Source organism: Natator depressus, chromosome 2, assembly GCF_965152275.1.
Source record: "Natator depressus isolate rNatDep1 chromosome 2, rNatDep2.hap1, whole genome shotgun sequence".
In the NCBI taxonomy this organism is placed as follows: domain Eukaryota; kingdom Metazoa; phylum Chordata; order Testudines; family Cheloniidae; genus Natator; species Natator depressus.
Window position 1 is genome coordinate 13,922,872 of NC_134235.1, and position 22,618 is coordinate 13,945,489.

A 22,618-nucleotide genomic window follows, 5' to 3' on the forward strand; every position below is an offset into this window, starting at 1 on the left:
TAATGGAAAGTGCCAATTGTTTTAGGTCTAGCCAATAGATCAAAATAGCAGAAATAGGATTTTCAAGCGAGACAAATGTCAGGATGTCCAAATAGCCACACTGTTCCACTCTGGTTTTTAAGTCAATCTAGTTGAGGTTTTTTTCCTTTGCTCGAGAATTCTGAACATCTGACAGGTACAGAGCCACTGGCATTATCTGATAACAAATACACTAAGTCCAAGACCTCCTGAAAGAGTGAAGATGATTTTGCTCCCCCAGTCTGTCAAGGTAGTGCATGGCTGTTGTATGGTGTGTCAGCACTTGGGCTGATGCAAGGGAAGGAACGCTTTGCTTGTCAGGTAGATGGCTATGAGATCCAGAACATTTCATGCAGACAAACTTTTGGGGGAAGTCTGTAGGGACTCTATATGAGCACCCCACCCTTGAGTCGAAGCATCTCTCACCAGAATCCTGGTAATAAGAGGTGAGAAGTTGCACACCTGAAGTAGATCTTTCCACCAATTTTATGAGGAAAGGACCTCTTAAGGGACCATCATCTGCATGTCCTTGCAACATGCGCTTGGCAAATACACTAATTTCAAGTACCCTTATAAAGGGCAAACTGAAGTGTGGCAAACTGCAATACACACAAGAGGTCATACAACCCAGAACTGCAAGGCACATTCTTACTAATGTCTTTGGATGAGCCTACAGATGGCTGAGAAGGTCACTATGTAGTTTAGAATCTTTCTTATACTAGATAAGCCTTTCCTGACCTAGAATCTAATACAGCCCTTTTGAACTCTACGCTTTGAGTTGTCACAAAGGTGGATTTTTTCTGTTTATCTGGAGGTCCAGAGTAGCACAGAACCTCTGGATTACACTGGTCAACCTGGTCAGCTGCTAGGGTAATTTCCTATGGATGAGCTAATAGCAAAGAAATGGACAGACTTGAATACCTTACATCTCAAGTGAGCGGCCATAGTGGCTAGGCACTTGGTGAAAACCTTCAACACTATGAAAAGACCAAAGGATGGGGGCCCTGTATTGGAGGGCAATCTTCCATATCACAAATGAGGTAATTCCTGTGTACCAGATGAAGACACCGGTGGAAATAGGTTTAGAGCCCCAAACCAGTCGTGAGGGGATTATTTTTTTTAGTTTCACCATTATGAACTTTAAAATGTCAGAGAAACTTGGAGGCATTATATTTCTAGGATAGGGTACAACCTCCCTTCCTTCTTTGGGATTAGAAAACAGTGGAACTACAGTCCCTTGACCCTGAACTCTACAAGCATCACCTCCATTGCACCAAGTTGCAGAACGGAGTTCAAATCCTCTTCCAACAGTTTCTAGCAGAAAAGATCCCTGAGAAGGTATGGGGATGGAGAGTAAGAAAGCAATATACTTTGCTGACAAATTGAGATGCACCTCGGTGATGCCAGCCAACTATTCCCAGAAAAGGACAAAACATTTGCCATAAAGAGGAGGGGCAGCAGTTCTAGATCCCTCATAGGTTCTGCCAGGGTCTTAACTATGGTGTCAAACCTTCTGCCAAGAGGAAGACACAGACTGGATAGCAGCTAAGGAAATGGCAAAGAATCATCTGCACTGGAATTTCTTCCTCAGTGGTTCGGATGTTCTTGGCAGACTACAGGTGTATGGGGCTGAGGGATGCTGCCTGATGGAGCTCTGAGGTCTGACTTGTGCTCTCTGGGCTTATACCTGAAAAAGAAAGCAAGATAGCCCTACAGTCTTAACAAATCAAGGGCCTCATTGGTCTTGGAGCTGAACAGATCACAACCATACTCTACCGTGTAACTGTCAGACCTCCTTGAGTATCTGACAACTTGGGGCAATACTGGCACAAGAACAAAGAGCAAGGCCAAATGGATATAAAGAGGCCATCAACAAGTTTAGGCTTGAAATCAGATGAAAGTTTCTAACCATCAGAGGAGTGGAGTTCTGAAACAGCTTCCCAAGGGCAGTAGTGAGGGCAAAAAAAAACTAACCGGCTTCATGATTGAGCTGGTTAAGTTTATGGAGGGGGAATGGTATGATGAAACCATGTACAATGGCATGTGGCACACCTGCCCCGCTAGTAGAAAATGTGTTCCATCTTCAGCCATTGAGATGGGCCACTAGATGGGGAGGGACCTGAGTTACTACAGTGAATTCTTTCCCAAGTGTCTGCCAGGTCGGTCTTGCACACATGCTCAGGGTCTAACGGACCATCTTATTTGGGTTGGAAAAGGAATTTTCCCCCAGGTCAGACTGGCAAAGACCCTGAGAGGATTTAATCTTCCTCTGCAGCACAGGGCACAGATCACTTGCTGGTTGGATCTACAGTAAATTGTGGATTCTCAGTCAGAGATTATGGGTTTATGACAGAAGTGGGAGAGTGAGATTCTGTGGCCTGTGATGTGCAGGTCAGACTAGATAATCACAATGTTCTCTTCTGGTCTTAAAAGTTTAGGAGTCTAAATGTAGCTATGGTGGATGCTGCAAGTGTCAGATGCTTCCAAAGCTGTCTGCAGGAAAGTTTGGGCAATCAGCTCCTCTCAAGCACTATCATGACATGCAACCCTGGCCCCAGATGTGAATAAATTTATCCAAAGCTTTTGGGAGGCACTTTGTACATCTATCTGCTCTTCTGAATGTTGCCAATATTGATGCTGGAGTCTGCCACGATTCCTTGCAAGTTTAACAATCCTTCATTAACAAGCCAGTCTGCAAGGTATTAAAGGGTATAGAATACCTAACAGCTTATGCAACTTCTCTTGCACTACCTCCAGCAGGATGTCAAGGATCTGAGCCACGTGTTTCATCAAAACTTGGAATGCCTTAAAGTCATCCACTGGACAAGGCACAGGAGGAGTTGCCACCTTACGGGGGGGAAGATGGCAAAATTGCAGCCAGGATGAATTGTTCTTCCACAAGTTTTTGGTGATCCTCATGACACTCTCTCCTTTTTCTTTAGGATCTAGGACTTTACCAACTGAACTAGTTGGGAAAAAACATACCGTACCCTTAAGAGGCAGTGTATCTAACCCTATAAGGGAGCAGGAGTGAATGTTCATTTGTAGGACCAGGATTGTATACCCAAGGGTACCTAGTAGGGACGTGACTGATAACCATATGAATACTGGACTGGTGGATCCAGGGCAGAATACAAAGGGGGCCTGTTATTTATGAGACCCATGCCTTTTACTGCTCAGAGAACAGTGTCCTAAGTTCCTCTCTAATAACCATAGAGAAGAAGGGGGATGCACAGGAGATGACTATTTATCTGAAAAGACATAAAAGATGAAAAGGAGTACATGCCCAGCAGCAGTCGTTACTTTTTCTGGCGTGCTACGGTGCTCTTCTATCTGGGAAGGCATTGGCACAGTCAACATTCCTACATGTGGGACAGTGATAATGGTACCCAGGAGCTCGGTACCAGTGTCAGGTACTGCTATGTGTGTCAATATCGAAGAGTCTGTGTTGGAGGAAATGTGACCTGTTGATTTAGCCAGTACCACAGGCACTTGTTTTATGGTTAATATAGAGGCCCTAGGGGGACCCATCTTATGCCACAGGTTATACCTTTGACTGGGGAGCCGAGTCTGAGCCAAATCTAATATGATGATGATTCAGGTCTTGTTTTCATAGACACCTACATCTCAGCTCTAGAGGAGGACTTCATTGCTTTGCCACCCTTCCTCAATCTCTCCCGGTGAAGCTGTTCTACTTGGGATAAATAATTAATGAAATCATTAGGCCACAGAGAGACAGCATGCATAAGAATGGCTGTATATGTGAAACACAGGATCCAATCCCCCTGCTCCAACAGGCCAGACTGAGGGAGACAAACATCAAAATATCCCACAGCCCAGTGGGTAGAGCACCCCCCGAAGAGGTAGAAGTTCTTTGTTCAATATCTCTTACCCCCTTCAGGTGGAGGGGGAACTTGAACCAGGATATCCCAGATCCCAGGTGAATACCCCAACTGCTGGGCTAAAAGCTGCAAGAAAGAAGCTGTGGGCAGAGTGGGAGAAGGATTTCCCTTGTAAGACCGACCTTAGGCACCTAACTTCAAGTAAGCGTTCACAGCTCCCTGCAGCCCAGACTTAGGCATCAAACCCCCGAGAGGGGCAGGGATCAGGACACATTCTTATCCTTAGCATCTTCCATTGGCTATTAGTGTGCTGACTTTTCTGAATCCCATTCTTAGGTGCCTATCTTCCTCCATTCATTGTATAAAAAGCCTGAGCACCAAACTCTTAAGATACGTCGCTCAGAACATTACTCAAAATGGAATAAATGGGAGATCCCTCTTTTCCCTAGAACAGTGTGTGCCAAAAGTATAATTTAGAAGGGGTCCAGAGAACATCTTAATAATGAGAGACGGTATCAAGGTTCTTTCCCCACTCTGAACTGTGGGGTACAGATGTGGGGACCAGCATGAGACACCCCCTCTAAGCATATTTCTACCAGCTTAGGTTAAAAAAAAAACAACACTTTCCTAAGGCACAAACTTTGCCTTGTCCTTGAACAATATGCTGCCACCACCAAGTGATTTAGACAAAGAACAGAGAAAGGACTACTTGGAGTTCCAATTTCCCCAAAATATCCCCTCAAGCCCTTACACCCTCTTTCCTGGGGAGGCTTGAGCACAAACCAGCCTTGAATTTTTAAGACCCAAAAACCCAATCAGATTCTTAAAAATCAGAACTTTATTAGAAGAACAAAGATAAAAGAAACACTCTAAGATTAGAATGGAAGATAATCTCACAGGCAGTCGGATTCAAAACACAGAGACTCCCTCTAGGCAAAACCTTAAGTTACAAAAAATATACATTTCCTCCAGCACAGCGAATTTACAAGCCAAAAAAAGAAAACCTAACGCATTTTCTAGCCAGATTACTTACTTACTTTTACAGGAGTTGGAGGGCTTGCATCCTTGATCTGTTCCCGGCAAAGGTATCTCAGACAGACAAAAGCCTTTTCCCCCCCTCCAGATTTGAAAGTATCTTGTCCCCTCATTGGTCATTTTGGGTCAGGTGCCAGTGAAGTTACCTTAGCTTCTTAACCCTTTCCAGGTGAAAGGATTTTGCCTCTGGCCAGGAGGGATTTTATAGCACTGTATACAGAAAGGTGGTTACCCTTCCCTTTATATTTATGACAGAGGGTGAGTTAGTAAATGAAGTGGACAGAACACCCTTCAACAACATTATACTGATTAAAGCATGAAAAAAGTTTAGTTAGGAAGTAGAAATATAGTTTAAACCAAATAATTTTTAGTGTATTTCTTAAATTGCATTTTTGCCTGAGACAAAGAGGTTCAAAGGGCAGAGTCAGCATCAATGTCCCAAAATGCAATCTGCCTTTTTTTTTTTTTTTATTAACAGGTCTAGAGGAGCAGGTACTTAGAGTTTTCTCTTGCTCAGTCTATTAACTGACAGCAACGTGAAAGCTTTTTGTTACAACTGTTGGCAGGACTATTAACTTTTATACACGGTTGACTCGAAACCTTCATGCTCAATTATTCGGAGCAGAAACATGCCTATTTTAGGCACTCACTGGTGTAAACCATTGAAATCACACCATCTCCAAGCAACGGTTCTCTCAGCAGGCTACTCAAAAAGTTAGGCTGGTAACAAAATGGCATTCTGCATCTTATCTGCATTCATAACAAAGACCTGATCACCAAAAAAACAGAATCTATATTAAATATAAATCACTGACAACTTTCTATTTCATACCAACATCAACACAAACAGAGACTGGCTAAGAAAAATAAAGTAGTACAATAAGCAAAATATAATGGAGGAGAGGGGATTTCATGAAGTAAGGACAAAAATCACTTAGGGCTTTTCTATACGGACTGTTAGTGCGCAGAAAGCTAAAACAGCAATAGGTCCAAGTGCACTACACATCTTTTAGCATGCGGTAGCAGGGCTCACATGACCTGTTACTGCACAGCATGCTGCAACACTGTCAATTTACACCACAGTTTGCCATGTACTAACTCTCTGTATAGACATGCCTTTACTTAAAAGCTGACAGTCCCTAGGATTTTAGTGGTTTTAACCACATCTAGAAAAGAAGTACCTGTGGCACCTTAGAGACTAACCAATTTATTTGAGCATAAGCTTTCGTGAGCTACAGCTCACTTCATTGGATGCATACTGGGGAAAGTGTAGAAGATCTTTTTTATACACAAAGCATGAAAAAATACCTCCCCCCCACCCCACCCTCCTGCTGGTAATAGCTTATCTAAAGTGATCACTCTCCTTACAATGTGTATGATAATCAAGTTGGGCCATTTCCAGCACAAATCCAGGGTTTAACAAGAATGTCTGAGGAGGGGGAGGGGGGGTAGGAAAAAACAAGGGGAAATAAGAAAAGGAGTACTTGTGGCACCTTAGAGACTAACCAGTTTATTTGAGCATGAGCTTTCGTGAGCTACAGCTCACTTCATCGGATGCATAGCTCACTCCGATGAAGTGAGCTGTAGCTCACGAAAGCTCATGCTCAAATAAACTGGTTAGTCTCTAAGGTGCCACAAGTACTCCTTTTCTTTTTTCTTTTTACGAATACAGACTAACACGGCTGTTACTCTGAAACCTGTCAAGGGGAAATAGGTTACCTTGCATAATGACTTAGCCACTCCCAGTCTCTATTCAAGCCTAAGTTAATTGTATCCAATTTGCAAATGAATTCCAATTCAGCAGTCTCTCGCTGGAGTCTGGATTTGAAATTTTTTTGTTGTAATATCACAACTTTCATGTCTGTAATCGCGTGACCAGAGAGATTGAAGTGTTCTCCGACTGGTTTATGAATGCTATAATTCTTGACATCTGATTTGTGTCCATTTATTCTTTTACATAGAGACTGTCCAGTTTGACCAATGTACATGGCAGAGGGGCATTGCTGGCACATGATGGCATATATCACATTGGTGGATGTGCAGGTGAACGAGCCTCTGATAGTGTGGCTGATGTTATTAGGCCCTGTGATAGTGTCCCCTGAACAGATATGTGGGCACAGTTGGCAACGGGAACCTATCCCTGCAACAAAGCCTGTTGCCAACTGTGCCCACAGAGTGCTGAATTGGAATTCATTTGCAAATTGGATACAATTAACTTAGGCTTGAATAGAGACTGGGAGTGGCTAAGTCATTATGCAAGGTAACCTATTTCCCCTTGTTTTTTCCTACCCCCCCCCCCCAAAGACGTTCTTGTTAAACCCTGGATTTGTGCTGGAAATGGCCCACCTTGATTATCATACACATTGTAAGGAGAGTGATCACTTTAGATAAGCTATTACTAGCAGGAGAGTGGGGTGGGGGGAGGTATTTTTTCATGCTTTGTGTGTATAAAAAGATCTTCTACACTTTCCACAGTATGCATCCGATGAAGTGAGCTGTAGCTCACGAAAGCTTATGCTCAAATAAATTGGTTAGTCTCTAAGGTGCCACAGGTACTCCTTTTCTTTTTGCGAATACAGACTTACACGGCTGTTACTCTGAAACTTAACCACATCTAGACATCGTAATAGGAAATTCAGATCTTTGAAGTAAAACCAGTATATGCTGTCCATAATGCAGAGTACTACAGGTCAGAATGAAAAAAAAATCAAATACATGAATACAAAATTAGCAATAACTGGCTAGCCAGTTGAAAAAAGATCTGGGGGTTATAGTGGATCACAAATTGAGTGAGAGCCAACAATGTGATGCAGGTGCAAAAAGGTGAATATAATTCCAGGAGGTAACTGTCCTGCTCTACTTGGAGCCACTAAGGCCTCAGCTGGAGAACTGTATCTAGCTTTGGGCACCACACCTTGAGTAAGATTTTGACAAACTGGAGAGAGAGTCCAGACGAGAGCAACATAAATGATAAGTGGTTTAGAAAACCTGACCTATGAGGAAAGATTTTAAAAAACTGGTCATGTTTAGTCTTGAGAAAAGACGACTGATGGGGAACCTGATAAGTTTTCAAATATGTTAAGGTCTCTTATAAAGAGGACAGTGATAAATTGTTCTCCATGTCCACGGAAGGAAAGACAATCAGTAATTAGTCTAGTCTTCGGTAAGGGACATTTAAGTTAGATGTTAGACATTTTTTCTTAACCTTCCAAATAGTTAAGCACTGGAATAGACTTCCCTGTGACTGAAGGTTTTTAACAACAGGTTAAACAAACACCTGTCAGGGATGGTCTATGTATATTTAGAATCACATAACTGGAAGGGACCTCAAGAGGTAATCTAGTCCAGTTCCTTGCACTCAAGGCAGGACTAAGTATTATCTAGACCATCCCTGTCAGGTGTTTGTCCAACCTGCTCTTAAAAATCCCCAATGATGAGATTCCACAACCTCCCTAGGCATTTTATTCCAGTGCTTAACTACTCCGACAGACAGTTAGGTTGGACATTAGGAAAAACTTCCTAATGTCCAACCTAAACCACCCTTGCTGCAATTTAAGCCCATTGCTTCTTGTCCTATCCTCAGAGGTTAAGAACAATTTTTCTTCCTCCTCCACGTAACAACATTTTACATACTTGAAAATGTATGTCCCCTCTCAGTCTTCTTCTCCAGACTAAACAAACCCAATTTTTTCAATCTTCCCTCACAGGTCATATTTTCTAGACCTTTAATCACTTTCTCCAGTTTGTCCACATCTTTCCTGAAATGTGGAGCCCAGAACTGGACACAATACCCCAGTTGAAGACTAATCAGCGCAGAGTAGAGCGGAAGAATTACTTCTTGTCTCTTGCTTACAATACTCCTGCTAATACATCCCAGAATGATGTTTGCTTTTTTTGCAACAGCATTACACTCTTGACTCATATTTAGCTTGTGATTCACTATGAGCCCCAGATCCCTTTCCGCAGTACTCCTTCCTAGGCAGTCGTTTCCCATTTTGTAGGTGTACAACTGATTGTTCCTTCCTAAGTGGAGTATTTCACATTTGTCCTTATTGAATTTCATCCTATTTACTTCAGACCATTTCTCCAGTTTGTCCAGATCATTTTGAATTTTAATCCTGTCATCCAAAGTACTTGCAACCCCTTCCAGCTTGGTATCATCCACAAACTTTATAAGTGTATGCTCTATGCCATTATCTAAATCCCTGATGAAGATATTGAACAGAACCGGACCCAGAACCATTCCCTGTGGGTCCCCACTCGTTATGCCTTTCCGGCATGACTGTGAACCACTGATAACTACTCTCTGGGAACGATTTTCCAACCTTATTGTAGCTCCATATAGGCTGTATTTCCATAGTTTGTTTATGAGACGGTCATGCAAGATAGTATCAAACGTCTTAAAGTCAAGATATATCACATCTACTGCGCCCCCCCCCCCCCATCCACAAGGCTTGTTAGCTTTCTTTGACAGGGTATCAGTTTGGTTTGACACGATTTGTTCTTGACAAATCCATGCTGACTTATTTATCACCTTATTCTCTTCTAGATGTTTACAAATTGATTGCTTAATTATTTTCTCCATTATCTTTCCGGGTACAAAAGTTAAGCTGATTGGTCTAATTCCCTGGGTTGTCTGTATTTCCCTTTTTATAGATGGGCACTATATTTGCCCTTTTCCAGTCTTCTGGAATGTCCCCTGTCTTCCATGACTTTTCAAAGATAATTGCTAATGGCTCAGATATCTCCTCAGTCAGCTCCTTGAGTAATCTAGGATGCATTTCATCAGGGCCTGGTGATCTGCAGACATCTAACTTGTCTAAATAATTTTGTACTTGTTCTTTCTTTAGACTCTGATCCTACCTCATTTTCACTGGTATTCACCATGTTAGACATCCAATCGCCATCAATCTTCTTGGTGAAAACCGAAACAAAAGCAATTAAGCACCTCTGCCATTTCCACATTTTCTGTTGTAGTCTCCCCTCCCCCCATTGCGTAATGGACCTACTCTGTCCTTGGTCTTCCTCTTGCTTCTAATGTATTTGTAGAATTTTTTTTCTTGTTTCCTTTTAATGTCCCTCGCTAGTTTGATCTCGTTTTGTGTCTTGGCTTTTCTAATTTTGTCCCTACATACTTGTGTTATTTGTTTATATTCATCCTTTGTAATCTGACCAAGTTTCCACTTTTTGTAGGACCCTGAGTTTTAGATCATTGAAGATCTCCTGGTTAAGCCAGGTGGTCTCTTGCCATACTTCAAACTATCCCACTGCATAGGAAAGATAGGCTCTTGTGCCCTTAATAATGTCTCTTTGAAAAACTGCCAGCTGCCTTCAATTGTTTTTCCCCTTAGACATGCTTCCCATAGGATGTTACCTACCAACTCCCTGAGTTTGCTAAAGTCTGCCTTCTTGAAATCCATTGTGCTGTTCTCCCTCCTACCATTCCACGATCACTTTCACCCAAGTTGCCTTCCACTTTCAAATTCTCAACCAGTTCCTCCCTATTTGTCAAAATCAAATCTAGAACAGCCTCAGACTCGGTCCCGTCTCAGAGCAGAGTTGGACTAGTTGACTTATCCAAACCTCTTCCAGCCCTACATTTGTGTGATTTGATATTAATTTATTAGCATCACTTTGTTAACCACCTAGGCAACAATATCCAGTGGGTGGTATAAAGGACCAGGAGACAGCAGGCCCAAGTTCTAATCCCAGCTCTGCCACCTAATCATTGTGCAGCCTTAGGCAAGTCACTTCACTTTGTGTGCCCTTGGTCTCCCCACCTGCAAAAAACAGGATAATAATGCTTACCTACTTTTGAAAATTGCTTTGAGATCTATGGATTAAAGTCACTATAAGAATTTTTTATTCCTATTTTTTTTTATTAGAGGTTACAGAACAGCTGCAATATCCTCGAGGTTTTGGTTATGTGCTAGTTTCAATGTATTACAAACAAATATTTCTTTTTTCTACTGCTTGAAATGAGGGTTACAAGTAGCCCTCCCTTCACACAGGTAGACATAGGTACAGCTTTAAATCTACAGTTCATAGAAAACGTATCTGGAGCAGTATAGTGAGGAAGCTCGTATAAGACCTATAAAATATAAACTATAGAATAGCACGAGCAATAGTAGATAATACTGTCTTAGGTTTAGGAACAATCTTTTGTTGCTTAAACAACTGAATATATTTTGCTATCACATTCTTACAAAGATCCAGTTTTAAATTACTAACAAATTAACTTACCTTAGGGAATTGTTTTACTGGAATTAACACTTTCTGCCCCAGCTTCATATTTTTATTTATCACTACATCAATATACTTTTCTTCTTCCTTTCCTTCCCCTTTTTGGAATTTCTCAATTTCTGGAAAGAAAAGTACAAAAATCTGTTACTGATTTTTTTTAAACTGGATATCATGTTCCCAAGTAGAGGAATAACTTATAGCAGCAAAAATTCCAAAACCAGGGTGTAACTTGTAAAATAGATTGATTTCTCTCCTAGGCTGCAATTTACAGCCACATATTTGAGTCAAGGTAATTTTTTAAAATACTTTATCTGTTAATATCAGCACTTTGGACTACAACTGACATTTAAGAAAATATAATTTATACCATACACTGAATCATTTATAAGACTTAGAAGTTACTCAGCTTGGACAATGAAATGTCTGTACTACCATTTTAGGGGGCTCTCCTGCATTTGCCTTATGCCGTTGCATGTTTCAGCTTCCAAAACTTCAAGTTTTAAATAAAAGGAAATCATTCATTGAAAACTCAAGAGCTCATGAGAACATTTCTATTTGATTTTATAAAACCCTTGAATTAAGAAAACAAATCTTGTAGCTTAAGCACAAAACAGTTGATTTGAAAAAAACTTTAAAGTGCTTTAATATTTATTTATATATATGTGATGGAATGTACCTGGACTTTCCTTGGCTGTATGCCTACTACACCCCGCCCTAGAAAGGGGTGGCAAAGGTAGGTCCTCCAGGCCTGCCTAGAGAGGCCTTGTGGAAGCAGCCAATCAGAACTCAGCAAGCTCAGCTAAAAGACGCTGCAGGGCCTTAGCTGGTCAATTCCTGGCTAGTGCTAGAGGGTGCTTTGTTCTGGCCAGAAGATCTTGATGGGCTGTTTGCACTAAATCTGGGAGCGAGAGGACCTGAGAACTCTAACCCTAAGGTAAACAGGTAGAAGTAAAGGGATCAGGTGGGAAGAGGCCCAGGGAATGTAACAGCAACTAATTAAATGAAGCAGTATCTGTGTCTGCCTGCATTGGAACTTGAAGTAGTGGGTGGACCCAGGTTCCCATACCAGCCACTGTCAAAGTGGCCTAAGCCCCCAAGAAGGGGACAAGGGTCCTTTAGAAGCATGAGAGAAGAGCTGGATTTAAAGGGCCCAAAGATAGGGGGTGAAGACCCTGGTGAATGCATCCGATGAAGTGAGCTGTAGCTCACGAAAGCTTATGCTCAAATAAATTTGTTAGTCTCTAAGGTGCCACTAGTACTCCTTTTCTTTTTGCGAATACAGACTAACACAGCTGCTGCTCTGAAACCTGGTGAAGACAGTTTGGCAAATGCTTTGCTACCCCAAAAGGGCTCCATTTTGATGGTGTGACTTCGCCAGAGGGTCGAACCACTGAAGACCAGCTTAGTGAGGTTGGCAACCAACAGGGGGCTCCAGAAGTAGGGGAAACAATTACAGTACCACACCTTCCTGCTAGGGGATACTTGAGGTGAGTGCCCCATTATAATATTGTATATAGTTTATTTGTATTTAAATTCTCTTCTCCCTCCATAATCCACTCCCTATTCCCAACATACATTTTAACAAGAGTTGTGATGGAGTTATAATTCTCCACTGTATATGTTTGACAGCTACTTACACACATTACTGTTAGCCTCCACATGAAGTAAAAACAGTCTTTCCAATGTTTAAAGCTACAAACTACCAAAACAAATAACCACATGCCAAGTCCAAAAGTCTAGGATTGAAGTTAATGTACAGATGATAACATTCCTGTGGATGATGGTCAGAAATACTTTCACTCTTCATGCTTTTGAACATCCTGAGGATGTTATTTCCGCATCCACATCTATGGTCTCTCATTACATTTTCCACATTACTTTAACACAGTCTCCTTTAAAACAAAGAGTAAAGCTCTGCATGTGCTTAAATCTTTGCAGTACTAGAGCCCTAAACCCTGATCCTGCGATATGTTAACCAGATGTGGAGTCCTGTGCCCACACAGAGCCCAGCTGATTTTAGAAGTGCTCCATACAGGCATAGGGTCCCCCTCCCCCATGATGTCATATTAAAGGATCAGGGGCCTTTGTCGGTTAACTGCTCTGCAAACTGATGGCCATTACCATAACTTTTGTTTGGGCTTGTCTATACTACTGCGCAGTAGTATAATCTAAAAATCACATAGCTGAAGTTGTGTGAATAGCCTCGCTGAAGTTGACGTACTTAGATCTATTTACCACTGTGCCTTCACTGCGGTAAGTAGACAGCTGATGCTCTCCCATAGACTCCGCTTGTGCACCTTATTCTGGTGGAGTACTGGAGTTGACAGGAGAGTGCTCGGCGGTCAATTTATCGACCCCTGCTGCATCGATCGCTGCTTGCCAATTCGGTGGGTAGTATAGACAAGAATCATAGAATATCAGGGTTGAAAGGGACCTCAGGAGGTCATCTAGTCCAACCCCCTGCTCAAAGTAGGACCAATCCCCAACTAAATCATCCCAGCTAGGGCTTTGTCAAGCCTGACCTTAAAAATATCTAAGGAAGGAGATTCCACTACCTCCGTAGGTAACGCATTCCAGTGTTTCACCACCCTCCTAGTGAAAAAGTTTTTCCTAATATCCAACCTAAACCTCCCCCACTGCAACTTGAGACCATTACTCCTTGTTCTGTCATCTGCTACCACTGAGAACAGTCTAGAGCCATCCTCTTTGGAACACCCTTTCAGGTAGTTGAAAGCATCTATCAAATCCCCCCTCGTTCTTCTCTTCTGCAGACTAAACAATCCCAGTTCCCTCAGCCTCTCCTCATAAGTCATGTGTTCCAGACCCCTAATCATTTTTGTTGCCCTTCGCTGGACTCTTTCCAATTTTTCCACATCCTTCTTGTAGTGTGGGGCCCAAAACTGGACACAATACTCCAGATGAGGCCTCACCAATGTCGAATAGAGGGGAACGATCATGTCCCTCGATCTGCTGGCAATGCCCCTACCTATACATCCCAAAATGCCATTGGCCTTCTTGGCAAAAAGGGCACACTGTTGATCATATCAAGCTTCTCGTCCACTGTAACCCCGAGGTCCTTTTCTGCAGAACTGCTGCCGAGCCATTCGGTCCCTAGTCTGTAGCGGTGCATGGGATTCTTCCGTCCTAAGTGCAGGACTCTGCACTTGTCCTTGTTGAACCTATAACTGCCCTTTGTCAACAGGAACAAAATTTATCGAAACACCTGTTAAAAGTTTATTCAACGTAGGCTTGATCCTACACCCACTGAATTAAATAGCAAAGCTTCTAATGACATCAGTCATGCAGGAACAGAGTCTTGTTTATTCCCCACATTTTTGCTTTGGGTCAACACAAAACTCTGAATTATTTAAAAAATGACTAAGAGAACCAGAGCGTCTTCAAGGTACGCTCTCACAGACTAATTTGTCTCCTTCACTGCTAGCAGAAAAAAATTTAGAAGGAACTAAAACTACCTCAACAACAAATCTATTCCTACTGGTAAATAGGCAGCTTTGGATCATTAGTAATTGATTTTAATGAATACTGAGTCATTCTTGTTCATCACTGCAATAAAATTTGAGGGACAGCTAACAGATCAATCAGCTCACATTTTTCCTCACTATTGAAATTTAACTGTTTTTATTTTTAGAATACACTTTCACACAGCAAACACAAAAAGTAGGAAATACATACTCATGCTTATTATCTATATTAATCTCTTATGACCCTACAAATTAAACAAAAACAGGATTCACAAATGAAGATAAAAGTTTCTGGTAGGGTGTGCTTCTAAAGTTTGGCTACTGAAATAAATTTCAAAGTTAATAAATGCAAAAATAAAACCAAAACTATTTTTAGATGTCACAAATATCTGTTGGCCATCTCTTTAATTTTAAAGTCCTAGTGCATTTTGACAACTGAGTCAAATGTAAAGTTAGCTTGAAATTTACTTTCAGTTGAAATTGACAAGAGTGTGTATCTACAACAATTAGGAATTTAGGTTATACGAAGATTGAAGTTTAATGATCCATTTAAAGTTATAAAACTTTTCCTTTTTATAGATTTATATCTCCAGTTCACATGTTGAGTGTAGTACTCTCTAAAATAATACTAAACTAGCTAGAATGCCTTTTTCCAAGCAAGGTAAACTTAATTATAATCATCTATGTTATATATCGCTCAGCTAATAAGGTCAGCATATTACAAAACTTTTTAAGAGGCTGTTTACTCAATTAAAATAAATTTTGCAATATTTAATATGGAAAAAGTGGGAGAAAATGTGTGTGTTAATTGCAACATCAAAAGACAACATACTAAAGATATATAGACTCCAGACAAACCCAAAGCTTTATCATTTAAAAGACTTTGGTTATTCAACACTGGTCCCATTTTACTGACATAACATCTCATGAAAGATCACAACATGTTGTATATTAATTGTTTGTAATATAATCTTTTGCCTATGTATTTATTGCCTGTGATTGAAACAAATTAACTACAATAATAGAAATATATAAGCCTCAGATTTAATTAATTATTTCCCATCCCTTGTATAACAATTTTTACTAGAAATTGCATAGAGGTGGAAAGTAAAACAAAAAAATTTCCAATGTACACTTTTACTTGTTCTATTTTGTTTCACGGAGATAAAAGCGCCACTCAAAATTGAGACTTCTGGGCACGTACTGTGCAGGAGTAAGTTAAATTTGCAGTGACTTCTGATTATGAAACTAATGTATTAATAGATTATATGTAAGAAACACATAACTTATTCTATGAATTAAAGTAAGTTTACTAGAAAAGAAATTATCTGGCGTTGTTTATCTCTGCAGGTGAGCTAACCTGTAAACAGTCATGTTTTTCTTATTAAAAAGGTTTCTCATCTCAGCATAACCAAATAAAAACTGAGGTTTGTTTTCGTCTACTAATTAAAGCTGAAGTCATGCACTGTTGCACCCAATTGAACAGATGACTTAAGATTTATTCCTCTTTTCCCAGGGCAACGAGCAAATTTAACTAGTTCAAAAAAAAAAAAAAAATCAGAAAGGACTTTTATTAAAACTTTAAAATCTACTTTTGCAATGAATGGTGGTTCACTCTAGGCTTTTATGTACACTGATGGCAAAGAACAAAAGTCACACTACTGAAGATAATCAGCAGTCTGACCAAGAGCTGCTTACAGAATTAAGATACATTGGATGATAGGTAAAATAAAATCTCCCACAATGCCTATATGTGCTATTCAATAGACATTGGGATTAGTTCCCTACCATCATGAGCACACTGTAAAATATGATATTCTCTTAAAATGAGATTTTACTCTACAAAATGAAGAGTAATGAATATATATGAACTCAGTGTTCGTAAGTACCTCACTTTAAGGACAATCAATCCACTTAATATTTGTTTACATGTAATTTATATTGTAATCTGTCCTACTTCAAATATTTTAAATTTCTAAATTAGATTTAAGTTGATATGAGTAAAAATATGTATTATCTGGGACATAAAATGCTATAAAAACAGGTAGCTTTAAGATATTGTATTCATACCAATGATAGATAATTAGTTAATTCAAAATATGTATCACAGATAATTGAAAATTCATTGATTCATCTGAATATTAGCATTTCTGTCCAGAGCAAGGCATATCAATGTACATTTTATCGACCAGCCATTTGACCTATCCTACATGTCTTGCTTTCCCAATGTTTTTCAAGCTTTTTCTTAGCCTCAATAAAACTATTTTGTAAATCCTTAAAGGGCCACTCATAACTTGCTGGTAAATAACAGATGTTCTTTTAAAAAATGCCATAGTCAGGCTTTTTCTCCTAAAATGAATTACTCTTCTTCCAGTAATAGTAAACCTTCCCCCAATAGTCACAATGTTAGTATTAAAAACAAAAAACCACAAAAGACTTCTCCTATTACTCTGTTTTAACAGAGTAATAAACTGCTCTTCCAAGAGTTGTGCTAGTTCATGTTATCATAAAATTAAATCGGATTCTGAAAGAGCATTAAAAAAAAAAAAACACAAAAAACCCACAACAGCAATGTCCTGTTGGCTGTTGTAACACTAAAGAAACAGAAAAAATTATTATGCATTGCAGAGCCAGTTTATTTTTACCTCTATCTTTTCTTCTCTTTCTGCTCATTTCTTCCCACTCCCAACCCCCTTTCAGGAAAGCATGAACACCAAAAGTTTTAGCATCAGAGTATACACTCATAAGATATACAAGACTCATTTGACAAATATTCATGTATATCAAGCTTAACTTAATTGGGGAAAACTACGCCAGTCCAAAGAGCAAATCCAATCAGATTTTCAAGGTCGAACAGATAGGAGGATTTGCTTTCCCTAATCCCGAGATTACATTCTGTACTACTCGGCTTTGTGGGACAGTGCAGTCTCCTTGTTCAGAAATAATAAATGAACATGTGATTAAGGCTTCTGATAATGCCAAGGGATTAAAATCCCATGTTCTCAGGCCATAGATGTAGCATTTGCATTCGTCTAGGAATTCGGCTGAATGAATAATTACGTGGGTTTTTTTTATCCACAGCAGAGAAGGCTAAGCAATGATTGCTTGCCGATTAATCCATATGACACAATACAACATTATCGAATATATTAGATAATGGCAAAGTAGACTTCTTTAACTTTAATCCCAAACTAGAATTAATCTTCCTATCAGAGAACTACAATAGTCAGGCATGTTATTTCCAATTTAAATGGTATTGCTTAGGCTTTTAAGTACTGCATATCTGCCTTTATCTGTTTAATTGTCATCATCCTTAGTCTGAGGCCAAAATGTCAAATTCAAATCTGAAGTAGGTATTGCTATAGTCTGTTCTTTTGTGGGCCGTTGTGTCAAACGATATTGCACAAAACTGAATGCCCGATGCAATGTTTTCCAACTCACTGAGATTACAGCTCCTAAACAAGATCCAAAAGATGATTTCTCCCACTAGGAGGACTATTTTTTTCAACATGACAGATGCAAGGATGAGAGCTAAAAATGCATCTCCTAATCTAAAAGGGATGTTCTTACAGCAATACACTGAAGTTTTCATGCAGTCTCTCTACTTATGTCTAGGTTTTCTAAAACTACTGATGCTGTGCTTACAGCTCAATTACGAACAACAAAAATAATTGAGAACAATTTTTGTATCTGCAAGCCTGGAAAAGAGAGACAAGAAACCACATGACTATTATTTTCAAACAGGTACAGTGGCCATAAAATATAAGACTCTTCACCAAACTTCTTTTGCACAAAACCTAATCACTTTACATAATGTAAAAAGTCAGCAGGGCTAGTACTTTTTTTTTTTTGAATAGTATGAATTCAGAGCTTCTAAAAGGAAATGACTGAAAGTTTGTTGACAAATTATAGCAACAGACCTGACTGAACAATCTAAAATGGACAAGAGAATAGGATAGTCAACAGCTTAAGGAAGTACTGAAGAAACAGTAATTATAACTTAACTGGTCCAGCCCCACATTTCAACACTTTAGGATCAGATCCAGACACAAAATAAGTACTTTTTAAAATATCTTCTGTCCACTGACCCCAAAGCACTTTGCAATCAATACCCAAGTGATAATATATAAATGTGGGACTTAAGTTAGTTTTAACAAAGATATTTGAATGGTCTCATGACACCACATCGATTTAAGGCATCCAAATCCACTCCCCTTCCCCCCCCCCCCCACCAGATTCAAGACCACCTTATTCTTAGGATCATTTGAAACTGGTTCAGTAAACATGGGTCACGCTGCTGAAGCCAACTAAACTGGGTCTATACTAGCTTCAACCAAATTTTAAAATCATGTTAGCTGAATCTGTTTTAAACCTATTAGGAAGTTTCCCCTGGATAGACAGGCCTTAGATTTCCTTTTTCAAAAAGTTTTAACTTTAGCAGAAAGGTTAAGCAACTGATTGCAATATGCCTACACACCAGTGCTTCTCAAACTTTTGTACTGGTGACACCTTTCACACTGCAAGCCTCTGAATGTGACCCCCCCTTATAAATTAAACACTTTAAAAATATTTAGCACTATTAGAAATGCTGGCAGCAAAGCAGGTTTTGGGGTGGACTCTAACAGCTCACGACCCCCCATGTAATAACGTTGTGACTCCGAGGGATTGTGACCCCCAGTTTGAGAACCCATGCTACACACTGCACATAATTAATTTTTTGCAGGATTGGGGCCTTAGTATAACCATAGGGAAGATACTGTTTCACACTACAGTTTAAAACTGAAACAGATTCACCTGAAAGAATATTTAAAAGAAGCAAGATCAGCAACAAATATGTATCCTTGACAGGAAGCCAAAGGAAATATCAGTTTTATCTACCTTCAAGTTCAGAAAACTTTCACTTGACACTGTGCTAAATCCAGCCAACCGTATAATAATTTATATAAGTGCAACTGTTTCTGTTTCAGACGGAAGTGAACAAAAGAGCCCAATCCTCCATTCTTTATACACCCATCATTGACTTCAATGAAAGCTCTATATAAAAGACCAGATGCTATAAAGGATCTAAGAGCTGACAAGACAAAAATGTCTCTATTAAAGATTATAGCTAGAAATTCAACTAACTACTACAACAAATCAAAGTGAAACAACATGGTGACCTTCCTTTAAATGCTGCCAGTGCCTGATTGATCTTGAGGTACGGTAAGGGAGGAGAAAGGTTCTGGATTGTGGAAGGGAGTCCCAAGGAATCCAGAAGGGCCATCAGTAAGGATGTGGGACCAATTCTGAGAATGCCACTGACTCTTAAAATGCTGAGGCTGAACTGTACTACAGTGGACAAGCACTTCACTAGGGCTGTTGGGCAAGCTCAGATCAGGACACAGTGGATCCAATTTCCAAATCCTATGAGGAGTCCACTTCCTGGAGGTGAATGCCTGACTGTGAAGATGGTGTCACCAGGAGGACTTCAGCTTCCTGGACCACAGGATGTTGTTCAGGGAAGAAGGAATGCTATCATGGAAGGGGAAGAACATCTTTGCATACAAACTGGCAAACATAGTGAAGAGAGCTTTAAACTAGGTTCGATGGGAGCAGAAGTCCCCAGGAAAGTCAGTCAAAAAGAGAAGGGTCAGAATCTGGGGGGGAAGCATGGAATGTTATAGCAGTGATAAGAGAGACAAGAGAGAACATAGGGAGAAAATCAAATCAGTATCAAACAGGAAATGACTGCCTAGGAAGGGGTATTGCAGAAAGGGATCTGGGAATCATAGTGGATCACAAGCTAAATATGAGTCAACAGTGCAACACTGCTGCAAAAAAAGTAAACGTTATTCTGGGATGTATTAGCAGGAGTGTTGTAAGCAAGACAAGCAGTAATTCTTCCACTCTACTCCATGCTGATTAGGCCTCAACTGGAGTACGGGTGTCCAGTTCTGGGTGCCACATTTCAGGAAAGATGTGGACAAATTGGAGAAGTCTAGAGAAGAAGAGCAACAAAAATTACTAAAGGTCTAGAAAACATTACCTATGAGGGAAGATTTAAGAAACTGGGTTTGTTTAGTGTGGAGAAGCACAGACTGAGGGAGGACATGTTAACAGTTTAAGTACATAAAAGGGTGCATACAAGGACGAGGGGGAAAAATTGTCCTAGTTAATCTCCGAGGATAGGACAAGAAGCAATGGGCTTAAATTGCAGTAAGGGCAGTTTAGATTGGATATTAGGAAAAACGTCCTTACTGTCCGGGTAGTTAAGCACTGGAATAAATTGCTTAGGGTGATTGTGGAATCTCCAACACTGGAGATTTGTAAAAACAGGTTAGACAGGGATGGTCAGATAATACTTAATCTTGTCATGAGTGCAGGGGACTGGACTAGAAAACCTCTCAAGGTCCATTCCAGTCCTACAACTCTGATTCCTCTGACCACACAGGAGCTGAACCTGTAGGTCTTGAGATGGGGGTACTGGCAAAAATCACTGCTGGCTTGCCTCTAGACTCAGTCTTCCACAGAGGTGCCACATGAGTAGAAGTAGTCAGTACTGATCGATGCTCTGGGGCTAGAACTGAGACTGCAGGAGCACGTGTTCCAATGTCAGTACCATGCAAGGCTCTTGAATCACAGAAGAAGTCAAGTTACTTCCTATCTGCCTCAAACACCTCGGGTGTCAACAGCACCAGAAGGAGTCTTGAATCTGTGGTTCCAAGAGGTGCATTGATGCTTCAGGGATTTATATCAATGGACCCTTCCTGGGTTCTGGAGTCAATCCTTTGTGGTTCATAGGATTGCTCCAGAGGGTGCAACTTTTTAGGATACACCTGAGAGTCATTTTGAGACTTGGTGCCTTCCTCGTGGTAGGTCCCAGTACTGATTCCTTAGGACTTACAGAACCTCTTCTTAGACACTGGCAATGCACATCTGGCTCATGACTCTTAGAGGAGGAGGAGCATTTCTTATAACCTCTGAAGTGCTCAGTACTCATTTAAAGCAGGTGGGTTCCAATGGTGGATCAAGTACAGACTCTGAGCAGATACTTAAGTCTGGCAGCCCTGTTCTTTTTTCAAAACAGAGTTTGACCTCCCTACAAATGTGACATTTGTCACTCAAATGCACCTTAATGCAACTGGGATGAGGGTCACTCACTGGCACAGACCTGTTACATGAACGGCAGGCCTTGAAGCAAGGAGAATGGGGCACCAAGCTGGCACCGGTGATCCCACACTAAAGAGATTGTTATAATGTAAACTTATACCTACTATGTGTAGAACTATATACACAAGACTAAAACACTCTAGATACTAAGGGAAGGAAGATATGGAGATAACAGGTCTTCAGTTACTGTGATCTTGCTTTAAAATATTCCTTACCCAAAATACTTACGTTGGTGACTGAACGGTTTCTTTCAGACCAGCAACCACTTTCTTTAGTGGAAAAAATATTCTACAACACACAAGTGGTAGGAAACTGAACTTTTAACACTACTTAGATTACATGTAAATGGAGAAGCATGTTTTTTGGCACTTCCTGATTTATACTGGCTGGTACATGGATCAAACTGAAAACAAAACATGTTCTACAAAAATTACTGTATTACATTGAAGCTGAAGAACTCAAATCAAATATTAAGAACCATGCTGAAGATGAACACTGGAAGCAAACCACTTTAGTATTCTCATTCACTTCCCCTATGTACACACATTACTTGCAGTACTTTTACATTGCATTGCAAACTCCTGTTTATGGCATAAGAGGAATATAGATAGTTACACTTTTAAAGTTGTATTTAAAGGTTAATCTCAGACAGATAAAAGTAACTAGTCTATTATAAGTCAGATGGCATGTACTGTTAAAGTATACACCTCAGCAATAAGATATCTGGGTATGTAAAGGTTACTGGAAGCTATAACAATGTATAAAAACATATGTGGGGGAATACTAATGATATGGGCTTTAATCTAGTTTAAGGTTATGAATACTTTTTTTGAGGACATCTGAATTAAA

At 40.1% G+C, this 22,618-nt stretch overlaps 1 protein-coding gene across 1 annotated transcript in view; it reads right to left on the reverse strand.

Annotated features, from left to right (window-relative positions):
- KHDRBS3 (KH RNA binding domain containing, signal transduction associated 3) overlaps positions 1 to 22,618 on the reverse strand; it is a 190,952-nt gene that overhangs the window by 125,421 nt on the left and 42,913 nt on the right. The window contains exon 2 of the mRNA XM_074943812.1: positions 11,139 to 11,257. Coding sequence (XP_074799913.1) covers positions 11,139 to 11,257 — 119 coding nt within the window. The remainder of the gene's footprint in view (positions 1 to 11,138; positions 11,258 to 22,618) is intronic.